The 13,392-nt window shown below is 38.0% G+C and overlaps 1 protein-coding gene across 7 annotated transcripts in view; it reads left to right on the forward strand.

Moving 5' to 3' along the window:
- ATP2B2 (ATPase plasma membrane Ca2+ transporting 2) overlaps positions 1 to 13,392 on the forward strand; it is a 327,087-nt gene that overhangs the window by 187,618 nt on the left and 126,077 nt on the right. For 6 of the 7 annotated variants that reach the window (XM_065408374.1, XM_065408373.1, XM_065408376.1 and 3 more), the window contains 4 exons: positions 1,042 to 1,083; positions 2,803 to 2,967; positions 6,852 to 7,066; positions 8,854 to 9,096. In XM_065408374.1, coding sequence (XP_065264446.1) covers positions 1,042 to 1,083; positions 2,803 to 2,967; positions 6,852 to 7,066; positions 8,854 to 9,096 — 665 coding nt within the window. The remainder of the gene's footprint in view (positions 1 to 1,041; positions 1,084 to 2,802; positions 2,968 to 6,851; positions 7,067 to 8,853; positions 9,097 to 13,392) is intronic. The other variant, XM_065408379.1, reaches the window with a different exon arrangement.

Below are 13,392 nucleotides of genomic sequence, written 5' to 3' on the forward strand. Positions count from 1 at the left end.
TATAACAAGCATGTGTTCCAGTAGTACCTAGAGTTAGTTGTTAAACTAGTTGAAGCATAATTTCTGCTTCTTTGATGTCCACCTATGTGTTGACTTCAGCTGTAATATAACATCTAAAGAACAAGAATGAATTGCTATTTTTTTTTTAATTTATTTTATTTATTTATTTATTTATTTATTTATTTTGCAAACTCACTGTCTAGTTAATATGAAGACTGGGCCAAAAGTACCATGAAAATGTATTAACTACTCCGCTTCTGTAGTGGAATTTTTATATTAAGCATTGTGAACACTCAGCAGCTAACAAAAGATGAGAGAATGTATTTCATCATGTGGGTATAACATTTATAGACTCAAATGTTAATCTTTTCTGTATGAGAAATGGTCATATCGCTGTAGAAGATGCACAAGGCCTCCCATTTCCAAGACTTGTATGCAACTTGAAACTGGCCAGTTATGATTTAGTCAGTTCGCATTCACAGTTACAGAGGGTAAAACATTTCCTGGCTGAGTAATATCACCTTTCCAGGATATGTAATTCCAATATGTCAATTTTAAGATCAAGGCTGGTGTTATAAATATTAATATAATTTGCTTCTATCAAAATTAAATCATAGAATTAATTTTAGCATTCATTTGTAAAATCATATACTAAATCATATCTGGATGAAACTGTAGTTTGAGAATACTACTTGAGTTTTAGCTCATACTGAATGTTTTATTATATTTTCCCCAAGTTAGTTCATTTTTCCAAAATATATGCACCACGGTTTTTACTTCAATAAGGAAACAAGACTGGCATTATTTTAGCTGTTAGAACATTGGACTTGGCTGCAGTTCTTTGAGTTTGTCCAACTAAGTTTTTTCATGCATCTAAATAAAAACATGATGATATTGCCTGTTGATCATAAATGTGTATATGAAACACATTCATTATTTTCGTCTGCCCTTTTTATTTAAATTCCCATTGTGGTGTTCTGTCAGTGTGATGACTGTTTATTGTCTGTTCTTTGTTGTCTGTTACAATTCTTCATCATATAGGCAAAATGCAGGATGGGAATATGGAGAACAGCCAGAATAAAGGTAATCTTCTTTGATACTAAGCAGGTTGTGGATTGTTATGGTTAGCATGTAGTTAGATTCCGTTTGGCAAATAAAATAATTTGAGGATATATGGGGGAAATATATTATTTGTTTGAACAAACAATGTGATGGCAAAATTTGTGTGTGTGGGGGGAAATGAATAGTAGACATTTTGTGAACCTAGGTCAGAGAAATATTGGAAATGCAAGAAAAAATAAATTGTAGTATATAGACTTTTCATGTATCAGAATGTAAACAGATTAACAAAATTGGTGTTTCAAATACACCATTTATATAGAAGATGTGTGTGTTACAAAGCTTGTTCTGAATTCATTTTTTTCATTATGCAAGTTACAAAACCAGACATACTATTTATTGCTAATGAATTTCTAAATCCTATTTTTACTTAAGTCTTGTCTGCTTTGGCTAATAACATTGTATAAACATATTTTTCTTTGCAGGGAGAAGGTAAATAACACTACATGTAGCAATAGCAAAAGCGAATCTTAATGCAAATTGATCTGTATCATAATATAAAAACAAATACATGGGTATTGTTGAATAATAAGAAAATTAAAGAGTGTTAGCTGTTTCTAATATACTGTATATTCTTAGGAAGAAAGTAATGTAAATATTTTTCTTCCTCTTTGGAAAAGTTTTAATTGCTTTTTCATTATACCAAAGAGATCATTAACTATGTTTACTTCAGAACCTGCCAAGTAAACAAGATAAGTACTATAAGATGTATTTTTTTTCCTCTGAGAATTATTTAAATACACTCCTGCAGAGTGTGAGATGGAATAGAAACTAGTGAGATTAACTCAGTCTGTCGTGCTAGATGACTACTAAATAGGACAGTTCATAAATAATGACTTTAAGCTAGGGAGAGCCTTTAAATCTCCTAGTCAAATTAATATGGTTTCATACAAATGATGATGTATGTCAAATCATAGCAGAATGACTGTGTCTTATTTCATTCCGTTTCATAAAATCTATTCTGTCTACCACACTGATCACACACAGGAAGATGGTTGCCCTTAAAAAAATGACAGGTTTGCCTTAGACACTATTGTTGCCTTAGATACTAGGTAAGGTTTCTCTACTCCCTGCAGTACTCTCTCTACTTCCTATCCAATCCCAGTACCATAAAAGTCCATCTCTCCTGAAGGAAGGGAGTGGTTTTAGTTCTTTACATTTTATTCATAAGGATTTTGGGGGTGCATGACTACACAGATACTCTTTAATTGTGCTAGAAGGCATAGTTAGCAGGGTGATGTTGAAAGTTTTCAGACTCTGGGATTATCTAAAAAGTATTGCAGTACTGAGGTAATCTTATTTATAAAACAATTGGCATGTCTATAAGGGTCACGCGCACACACCCACTTATTAAGAGTAAGAAGGTATTGAATGCTATAAATGTACATGGCACTATAAAGTCACATTATATGTCCCAAAGAATTTACAGTCTCAGACCTTGATCTTGCAAATGAGCAGACCTTTGTGCAGATGAGCAAAGCCTCATGGACATCCGGATGCAGGATCAGGGTACTGCATATATTCATAATTAATCATCCATATTACTACCAGTACATATGTGGGACTATTACAAGTTGAATTTAGTATGAATAAACAACTTCAGAGATTTTTTTCTTTAAATAAAAGCGTAGAAATTATGTTGGATAAAAGTTCTAGAGTAATGGTTTTCTTCTGCATTGTTAGCCAAGCAACAGGATGGTGCTGCTGCCATGGAGATGCAGCCACTGAAGAGTGCAGAAGGAGGAGAAGGAGATGAAAAAGAAAAGAAGAAGTCTAGCATGCACAAGAAAGAGAAATCTGTCCTCCAGGGAAAGCTGACCAAACTAGCCGTCCAAATAGGCAAAGCAGGTATGAATGGGTAACTAACTAGATAACAGCATGCTATGGTGAGGACCACATCATAGGATTTCAAAGCAAATTATTGTGAAAAGAGAGAGTTTTATTAAAAGTAATTAATTATCACAGCATTCTAGAATTGTATGCTAAAGATCATTTTTGTGCATACGTACTTTGAAAACTGAGAAACTAGAAGCTCTAAGCAGCTTGGCTTGTGAATATTTGAATCAAAGTGAACTGCAGTTTCTCATAGCCAGTATTCCCAAGTGCAGTAATTACAAGATATTTAATTTCCTGTCCCCTGAGAATGTGCATTCAAAATCTATAATATCGTCTCAGGCTTGGAGCCAGATCCTCTTCTCCCTCTATGGATTCTGGTGTAATTTCGTTCCCACTTCTCCTCCATCCCCCGCAGTAGCTTTTTACCAAATCTGACCGTTTTATTCCATTCCTTCAACAACAAAAAAGGGGGAGGGGAGATAAAAAATAAATCTGCTGATGATAGTGTACTTAAAAACAGCCTTAGTTTGGGTTTCAACTGCATCGATGGTCTATCAGTGGTTCACTCAATTTTTTCCCACAAATGCCAGTGTAACCCACACACCACCTGGGTGTGGTGTTCTGTCCCATCTAGTGGCACCGAGACCACATAGAGAGAGAGAGAAAGAGATTAATGAGTCTGCTCTATAGCCTTAGCCTTTTAGCTCATGCAGTAGAGGCTCATGCACTAAGCTCCAGAGGTCCCAGGTTCGATCCCACCTGCCAACGACCGGGGTCTGTCAGTGTTACACCAGCTTCCTTGCTCTATCTTGATATACTCAAACTTTATATTGCTACTCTCTGTTGTGTATTTCTAGTAAAGGTTCATTTATTGCAGGAGTTCCCAAACTTGGTTCGTGGCTTATTCAGGGTAAGCCCCTGGTAGGCCACGAGACGCTTTTTTACCTGAGTGTCTGCAGGTATGGCCGCTTGCAGCTCCCAGTGGCTGCAGTTAGCCATTCCTGACCAATGGGAGCTGTGGGAAGCGGCGCAGGCCGGTTGCTGCTTCCCACAGCTCCCATTGGCCGGGAACGTTGAACCGCTGCCACTGGGAGCTGCAAGTGGCCATACCTGTGGACGCTCAGGTAAACAAAGCATCTCATGGCCCGCCAGGGACTTACCCTGAACAAGCCGTGAACCAAGTTTGGGAACCCCTGATTTATTGGGATAGGTCATGTGATATAAAGCAGTTCAGTCACATCATATTTCATTTCCTAGAGTGGTTGAGCCTGTCCCATATGATCAGCAGTCTGAATCTTGTCAGTTTGGCATAGTAGGAGCAATTTTGACTTGATTTCTTATACACAGAAGGCAGATGCTCTTTAGATTCTCTGATTCAAATTTGGGAACGCTTTACAATGAAGGCTGTAGTTATTTGGCCATAGCTGAATAAATCTTTCAAACACAGAGTCTCCAGAGGATCATTGAGACTGTCTTGGCATTTAGATTTCAAATGATGGTAATGATACATTTGGAAATATGGCCCATTTTTAAATAAATGTTACGGTTATAAAGGAAAACAACCACTTTACAAAGCTAACAAAAGGGAAGCAAACAGGCTGAGGGACAAGATTTTCTAGAAGGCTGAGGGTTATTGGGTTTACAGTAAAACTCAGATACAGTATTCCTTCTGGCTAATATTAATATTAGAAAAATTAACTGTTAATTGTCTCAAATGGTTTTCTTCATACATAGGGAGACAAGATGAGTGAGGTAATATCTTTTATTGGACCAACTTCTGTTGGTGAGAGAGACAAGGAGCAAGTCTACACTTACAATGCGGCATCAGCGCAGCTGCAGCACTTTAATGAAGATGCTCTAAGCTGACAGGAGAGAGCCCTCCCATCAGTGTAGTTAATCCGTCTCCCTAAGAGGAAGTAGCTATGTCGGTGGGAGAAGCTCTCTCGCTGACATAGTGCTGTCTATGCGGGCTGTTGTGTCGGTATAACAACATCACTCCGGAGTGTGGATTTTTCACACCCCTGAGTGACGTAGTTATACCAATATAGGTCTGTAGTGTAGAGCAGTCCAAGCTTTCAAGCCACACAGAGTTCTTCTTCAGGCCACTCTACCTTGAATGGTCTCTTAGAATATGCGCTAACTACTTATGCTAAACAATCTGTTCCACCTTGCATTAGCTGTGATGCTCCGAGTACCTTTCCCAGACCTGAAAAAGAGCTCTGTGTGGCTTGAAAGCTTCTCTCTGTCACCAACAGAAGTTGATCCAATAAAAAATATTACCTCACCCACCTTGTCTCTCTAATATCGTCAGACTGACATGACTATAGCTACACTGCATTCTTCATATGTGTCAGTTAAGAGGTCCAAATGTCATGATAAAAATTCAAATAGAAAAATTCTCCAGTTGCCTGTTTCCACTGATGGAAATGGGAACTGTTGATGAAATTGCACCCACTCCAGTGGAGGGACAAAAAACAAAAAATAGTTTCTCTCATCACAACCATAGCCAGATATCCTGTGCCTAATTCTGAATTTTCAAAAACATAAGAAGCACTTGCTCCAAATAAATTGCTGACTAGAAGTCTGTGGCTTGGCCCACTTTTTCAGTGCTGGGGCAAGAAGAAGGGAGCATAAAATATTCTTGGTATTGTGCCTTAGTTAGAAGAATATTCTATTGCTTTAAAATATTTTATTTGTTTTTAAACCTGTGCATTAGTTTAAAGTTATTAAACAATTTATTGAAATGTATTAAAATAACTGAAGTATTAAAATATATGCCATGTTATTAAACACATCAACCTGATACAAGTTAGAATAATGTATGCTGCTTGGTTTCTTTGACATGTCATGTAGTCCTGATTAGTGAACAAAAAATGCAGTTTATGATCCTTCCTAAATCTAAGGTTAACATGTTCATATGACACCAATTATAGTTGCCCTGGTTTCAGAACAGTAACAGATTATGAACCAACTGTGAATACATTTACCTTTTGAGTATTGTAACAATTCCAAATGACCAGACTGCTTCCTAGTTCTTGCATATTTAAAATAGTGACTAATGTATGGCCAATAAATCTGAATGATAGGGTGAATGCAGCTTTTTGGTGGTAAGATTTCCTACTGCTTATGAAATGTCATGTTTCTGCAGAGTGCTGTGCATCACGGTCAAATGCTTAACATTTGGGAACAAAAGAACACTTTGAGAACACTGCTGTTTATTTTATTATTTTTTATAAACTATGTAAATGCTTGCCCTTATTGCCAAATGCACTTTTATCTTTGCAATCTTGCCCAGCCACTGGTTCAACAGATTGATTTCTAACACAGTTTGTAGAAAAATAAAGACAACAGTCCCTTTCCCCAAGATCTATTAAGATGTGCTTTTATAAAAAAGAAAAGCATGTGGAGATGGTGTATAAATACCTAAGAGGTAATTGCACAGAACAGGCGGAGGTTAATTCTGTTGTAACAGGATAGATTTGGGTGGTATTAGAAAGGATAATGTCCTGCAATTGAAAAAGGAAGACTTAGTTTAGACAACAGGAAATCTTTTATTAAATTAAGCAGATGGTACAGTTTTCCAAGGGTGATCAATAAGACGCTGATGCTAGAGGTGTTTAAAAATAAATGTGATAACACACAGGAGTAGTATAGAGTTCAGAAGAATGCAACAAATAACCCAAAAGCTTCTTTTAAGACTTAATCTATGGACTACAGTCTCCTGATCTTACATTTATATGGTTCGCAATAATTTAATGTTGATAATGTTTTTCCCCCCCATGGCCTAAGAGCATAGGTTCAAATCAGATTTGATAAAAGTGTGGGGTTCAAACTGCAAATGCTTTGATTTGTTACTATTGCTCCCTGTAGTTAAAAATTACTTTTTGTGTTTTCAGGTTTGGTGATGTCTGCCATTACTGTAATAATTTTGGTACTGTACTTCGCTGTTGACACTTTTGTTGTCAACAAGAAGCAGTGGTTGCCTGAGTGCACTCCTGTTTATGTTCAATATTTTGTCAAGTTCTTCATCATCGGTGTTACTGTGCTCGTGGTTGCTGTTCCTGAAGGACTTCCACTTGCTGTCACTATTTCTCTGGCTTATTCTGTTAAGGTAAGCAGCACTTTAAGCAGTGGTGGAAAAAAAGAGCTCTTTTGACCAACTCTCAGTATGTTTTAGTTTGGTAGTTGACTCGCTGTTTAATTTTTATGTGGCTGGTAGAAAGCTGAATCACACATCAGTATAATCAAAATGTGCACTCTGATAGAAGCTGCTTTAAACATATTGAAGGTACTTCAAAGTAAAAAATTCCAATAAAATAAATTTATTGACGTTTCTGTAAATGTGCATTGCAAAAAATATACTAAACAAACACTAAAGACATTTACTTATTGAAGACGGTCTCTCAAAAATTCACTGTGAAAATTTATTAATGGGAGAAGCACAGTCTTTTTGTATATAATATCTGCTTATCTTCCTATTCCCTGCTGCATCAATAAAGGTTTGGGGAAGGATTTGTTTTCTTCAGAAACTCTACATTGAGACATGAGGTTTCCACATGTGTTTGCGGGTGTGTTATTAAATGCTGTTATAGTTGCCCATAGCTAATGGAAATGATTCCATTAGGAAACTTAAGGGAATTAAAACTGGGACTATGGTTTTTTGAATTGTAGATTATTCCCCTATCAAAGTCTGTATTCTCAGATTACTTTAGAAATCTAATCTACTAACAGCACATTGTGTTTATATAAAACTTTCATCTGAGAATCTCAAAGCACTTTACAAGGTAGACAATTCTGTTATTTCCATTTTACACAGGGAGAAACTTAGGCACAGAGAACATGAAGTGATTTGCACATAGTCACACAGCCAGGCAGTAACAAAGTTGGAAATAGAACCCAGGTGTCCAAACAGCCCTGTGTGCTAACCATTAAACATTGCAATCGCCTTCTAAATCAGTTGCATAAATACATACTCACACATAGGGCCAGATTGTGATACACCATTGTTTGCATTTGGGAGTACCTTGCTCCATGAATAGATTTACTGACTTCAGTGGGAGTTCACTTTGGATTAAGGGACCACTCTGAGTAAGAGTATGACAGATTGGCCCAAGGGTAAAGATCACAGCCATACTCTGGAATATTCAAATATTTTTATTTAAATTTTTGTAAAATTCATTGCCCCGGTGATAATATTGCATTTTATGATGCAAGAGCATATAATTTTCCCTTACAAATCTAATAATACTGGGATCTGAAATACTATAAAAGAGTCTAAATCAGCTGAATAAAGAGAGTTTACCAAAACATATTATTTTCAGAGTACTGCAGTTCAGTTCAAGTTTAAAATAAAGTAATATTCATTGATTTACAGGTGGATAGCTTTGGGTTCATCTGACGCTTGCTGTTGTCATTTAGCTTCTATTTACACTCTTTTGTATTTGCAAATTTTGATCTGGCAGGAAGTTTATTTTTAAACAGTTAATTACTAATTGTTAAATCTCTACCATTAGGGCGCTTGGCTGAAGGAAAACAAAAATCTGTCTAGAAGTTTAGGAGAAACATATAAAATTACACGAGTACTTAGTATTTCTTACAGTGATTGCTGTTTGAAAATGGCCTGTTATATTAGCTAATGTTTCGTAAAGCTAAATAATGTTATATTAGTATTCAAGTAATTCCTTAGAATGGATATACTGCAAATCCATTCATCAAAAACAAAATTGGCAAGCATTTTAAGGGGTGGCTATTATATGCTCTCTGCACTAACACATGTGGTAAACAAGCGTGACTACACTCTAAAGTCACATCTAACTTTATGCATTGTTACTATGATGAGAGATTTTAAAAATCTGTCATAGCAAATTTTTGAGGACTTCTTACTTTGCTTTCCATCAGAAAATGATGAAGGATAACAATCTGGTCCGCCACTTAGATGCTTGTGAGACTATGGGTAATGCTACGGCCATCTGCTCTGACAAAACAGGGACACTTACAACCAACAGGATGACAGTAGTACAAGCCTACATTGGTGATGCCCACTACAAAGAGATCCCTGACCCAGATTCTATACCAAGCAAAACCCTCGATTTGTTGGTTAATGCAATTGCCATCAACAGTGCTTATACTACAAACATTCTGGTAAGTAGGCTTATTGCGGTCAATCAAGTGAAATGTGGCAGAAGAAGCTGCATGGGTTTTGAAGCATTGTTAATACTTTAATAACCTGTCATTGATCATGAAATATTAAATAGGTCCCCAAAAGGAGAGTAGAAGGGGCAAAAATATACACATTTTATTTGTTTCTTTAAGAATGGAAATGTTGCCATATATTCTTTATCAGTCATTGTTCTATAACTTAGAAAAAAATACAGTTGATTTTTGGAAGGATGAGTACTGCCATGCCTGGTCCCAGAAACAAGGGCCACATTATACATTGAAACCCCTGATATTGTTGAATCACTGTGTGATTCAGGGCCCAAGCTGTACACTTGTAACTTTGCTTGCACAAATAGTTTTCAATGGCTTCAGTAAGACTACTTGTGTTTAAAATTACTCATGTGCACAAGACTTTGCAGGATTGGGACCTTAACTCTTGAAATATGAAGAATTAGATTAATGGATTAATGGATATTCATTCCAAATTCAATGGGGGATGAATTTAACTCACAGTGTAAAGGAGGACACTCTGGAAAGAGCAGATTTCTAAAGGGGCTGTAGATTCCACTATGTGGGAGGATTAAGAGGCTACAAAATTCTGATTTCTGTTGCCCCAATTTATTTATCACTTGAAAGGGCAAATAATGCTTTTTTTAGTCCAATCTTAATACTATATCCTGAAACTTTTTTATAGAGTAGACTGAAGCTTTTTTAGGCTTATGAAATAATGTTTTGACTATTTGCACATTTGTACTGAACTGCCTGAAGTGGCCAAAGTACACATTAATATGATTTTAAAAGCTGTTGGCCAAAATACAGTCAGAGATAGTATATTTGCAGAAACGTGAGAGAGTATAAGTCCGATTTCTGGTGAGCTATTAAATCCAAATCAAGGTATTTTTTGTTTAAGAATTTGTTAACAAAATGCTGTCGCTTGTAATTCCTGGCATGATTTTTAGGAGTGATGATATGTAGGCATTAGTTAGTAATAACCATTATAGGAAGAGGAGTTTGTCGCGAAGCCTGACAGAAATCTCAGTGGTTGCCAAGTATGTTTATAGTGAACATGTTTTTTGCAGCGAAGGTCTGTCTTTCTGTTACTTCTTTTTAGAGTCTTTGAGCAGTGGGAGTATTACATTTTGCTACTCTAAGCCGTATTTTTAGATGACTTGACTAATTCGAACCTTCCGTTCTCAACAGGCTTAGTGTAAATGTAAGTCCAGCTGTGTCACAGCTCAGAGCAGGAGTTTTAATGCAGTGGCTTTCATAAAACTAAAAATAAACAGACACGTCTAAGCTGAGAGATCTAACTCAACTTTTTCCTAACACTGGGCCAAATCTGGAGAGGAGCTGAGTCTTGATAACAATAGATGGAGATACTGAGAGCTTCTCGCAGTTTGGGCCTCCGTTTTATCTTTACAGGGATCTCACCATCTTACGTGTTTCATCTCTCTTGTACATGGCATATGATTATTATTATTCTCTAGGAATGGGAGTGTCTTGTCCTGTCTTTGTCCTGTGATTTGATCACTGGAGATTGACACGGTAGATATTTCTGGTTGTTTTAGTGCTTGCATGCTAAAGATTTCAGAACCCAGGAAGGGGCTGATATGCTGAGTTAAAATATATTTCGGTGCCTTAGCATCCCATTAGCTTGTGGTGTGTGTGGTTGGCTTTTTCATTATTTGTATATTGTGGTAGTGCCTAGATTCAGGCCCTCATTGTGCAAGGCACTATACAGACAAGAGGAACAAAGACAGTCCCTGACCCAAAGACCTGTCAAACCAGGATGACGACAAGATGCAACAGATAAATATACAGACAAACTGGGACGGGGGACAAAAGGTAACTGTAAGAAGTAAAGATGCATTTTGAATAAATTGTTTGAGAGGTCCTACTAGTCCAGGGGTTCTCAAACTGGGGGCCGGGACCCCTCAGGGGGTCATGAGGTTATTACATGGGGGGTCGCAAGCTGTCAAGCCTCCACCCCAAACCCTACTTTGCCTCCAGCATTTATAATGGTGTTAAATATATAAAAAGTGTTTTTAATTTATAAGGGGGGTCACACTCAGAGGCTTGCTATGTGAAAGGGGTCACCAGTAAAAAAGTTTGAGAGCCACTGTACTAGTCAGAAGTGACTGCCAGACAATAGAGGTTTGAGGGCATCATTGTAGAGGTAGGCTTTCAGGGAGGACTGAAGATGATTTCATTGGGAAACTCTTCCCATGGATGAGAGGCAGTGTGGAAGAGGTGTGCAAAGGTGCTTGTGGGAAATGTGAGTAAGTTGGCAATTGAGTTAGGTGTTACTGGTAGAGTGAAAGCAGTGTCAACCTCTTATCGTTTGAGTTTTAGTTTTGGATGCACTTTTGTTCATTTTAAATTACTGAGATTATAACGTGTTGAAGAAGCATCTTTATCCAAATTCTGTGTCAGTTCAGTTTCCCAGCATCTTAATACTGGAAATAACATTTGTGTGAGAGTACTGTGTAATAGGACAGCAAAATGTTCTTCAAAGAGATATACTAATGATCCTGGACAAACTGAATGAAAGTTTCCCTTTTCTCTTGGAGTAACATCCTCGATGAAAATTAATTTCCTATCAAGTGTAATTCAATAATCACATTTTAGTCTCAATATGATTTTGTATTCCTGGCCAAGTTTTGACCTCATAGCTCCTGGTTAAAGTGGATTATGTGTGTACATTGAAAAAGGTAAATCACTATGCATTATCATTTCAGTTCATTTTAGCTTTGGGTAGAACACAAACTCTACTTCTCTGTAGAGCTGATAAATGGGTGAAATCCTAGGGAAATCCTTAATTGTTCTCTCCACTGTCGGATTTATATAGAGCTGTAGAGGGGCGGACTCACCCCTGCAGCACCTCCTGCTGGTCATCTCTGGGAATTAGCTCATTTCAGCGTTGGAGCGCCTACTGCAGGCTGGTGGTCCGCCTGTCCTCCGGCCCCAGTGCCCCTCCCGGACCCCAGTGCCTTTTTATCTGGAGTGCTGCCCCCTGGCAGTACACCCCTCAGTACTAGGGTCTCCCCTTCCCGGGGAACCCACACCCACTATCCCTACCTCACCTCAGAATAAGGCCACTGCCAGTCACTAACTAGCCCCCGCTCCCTGGGGCAGACTGCAGTATAGGCCACTCATCACAGGCAAGGTTGGGTTTGGACCTGCTGCCTTGGCCTACCCCTGGGCTGCTCTCTGCAACCCCCAGTACCCCCTTGGCCTCCTACTAGGCCGCAGCCTGGGGCTTTCCAGGCTGGAGCTCCCCAGCTCCTCAGCTTGTCCCGAGCCCTGCTCCACTCAGGTACTCTGTCTCTAGCTCGCTGCAGCCAGGCCCTTCTCCCTCTGAAGGCAGAGAGAGACTGCTTGACCTCTGGCTCACAGCCTTTTTATATAGGGCCAGCTGAGGCCTGATTGGGGTGTGGCCCAGCTGCAGCTGCTTCCCAATCAGCCCAGCTTAGCAGCTCCCAGCCACAACCTTCCCCCAGGGCTGTTTTAAACCCTTCAGGGCAGGAGCAGGGTAACAACCCCGCTACAAGAGCCAATATTTGGATTTATCTGTTGAATGTTATTGGTGATTATCTGTCTTATATTTGTGTTATGAGCTCAACGATTACAATATAGACTTCAGTGAAAATCACAACTGTATTATAAGCAGTTACCTTCATTTTTTGATTATATTTATGACGTGTTTAAGGGAAGGTGTGTCAGCGATCTCAGCTCTGATAAAGAAAATTTAACACATGAGGTCTTTGTTCCACAGCACTCATTCTATTTAGACCATAAAGAGGTCTGGTATAAAATACATAAAGAAGTTGGTTTTCAGGACTGCTAGTTCAGAATGCATACTCACCCACAATTTCATTAAAATATGCTCTAAGAATGTGTGACTATCAGCTGACACCCAAAGGGCATATGTGTTATGTCACAAAGCTGGAAGTTTGCTTGTTCTATTAATAGTTATGTAGATCTATATACTCTGCAAATTGCATTTTGTGTGAACTTACATTGAGTGATCATATATTGGACCATAAAATCAGTCTGCTGAATGAGTAATGATGAGTTCCCCCTCACATCATCTTTTGCTTAAAGGGCAATAGAGCCATTGATAAAAATACAAAAAGAAAACTATGTCACTGCTTGGGATAAAATATTTTCTCTTCCCTGAGAAATTTGAGACAAATTATTCCACTAGAGTTACAATACCATTAAATCTAGCCCTTTATAATACTTTTTAGAACAAGATATGGGATGAACTAAATTGAC

The sequence above is a fragment of the Emys orbicularis genome, chromosome 7 (assembly GCF_028017835.1).
Source record: "Emys orbicularis isolate rEmyOrb1 chromosome 7, rEmyOrb1.hap1, whole genome shotgun sequence".
In the NCBI taxonomy this organism is placed as follows: Eukaryota; Metazoa; Chordata; order Testudines; family Emydidae; genus Emys; species Emys orbicularis.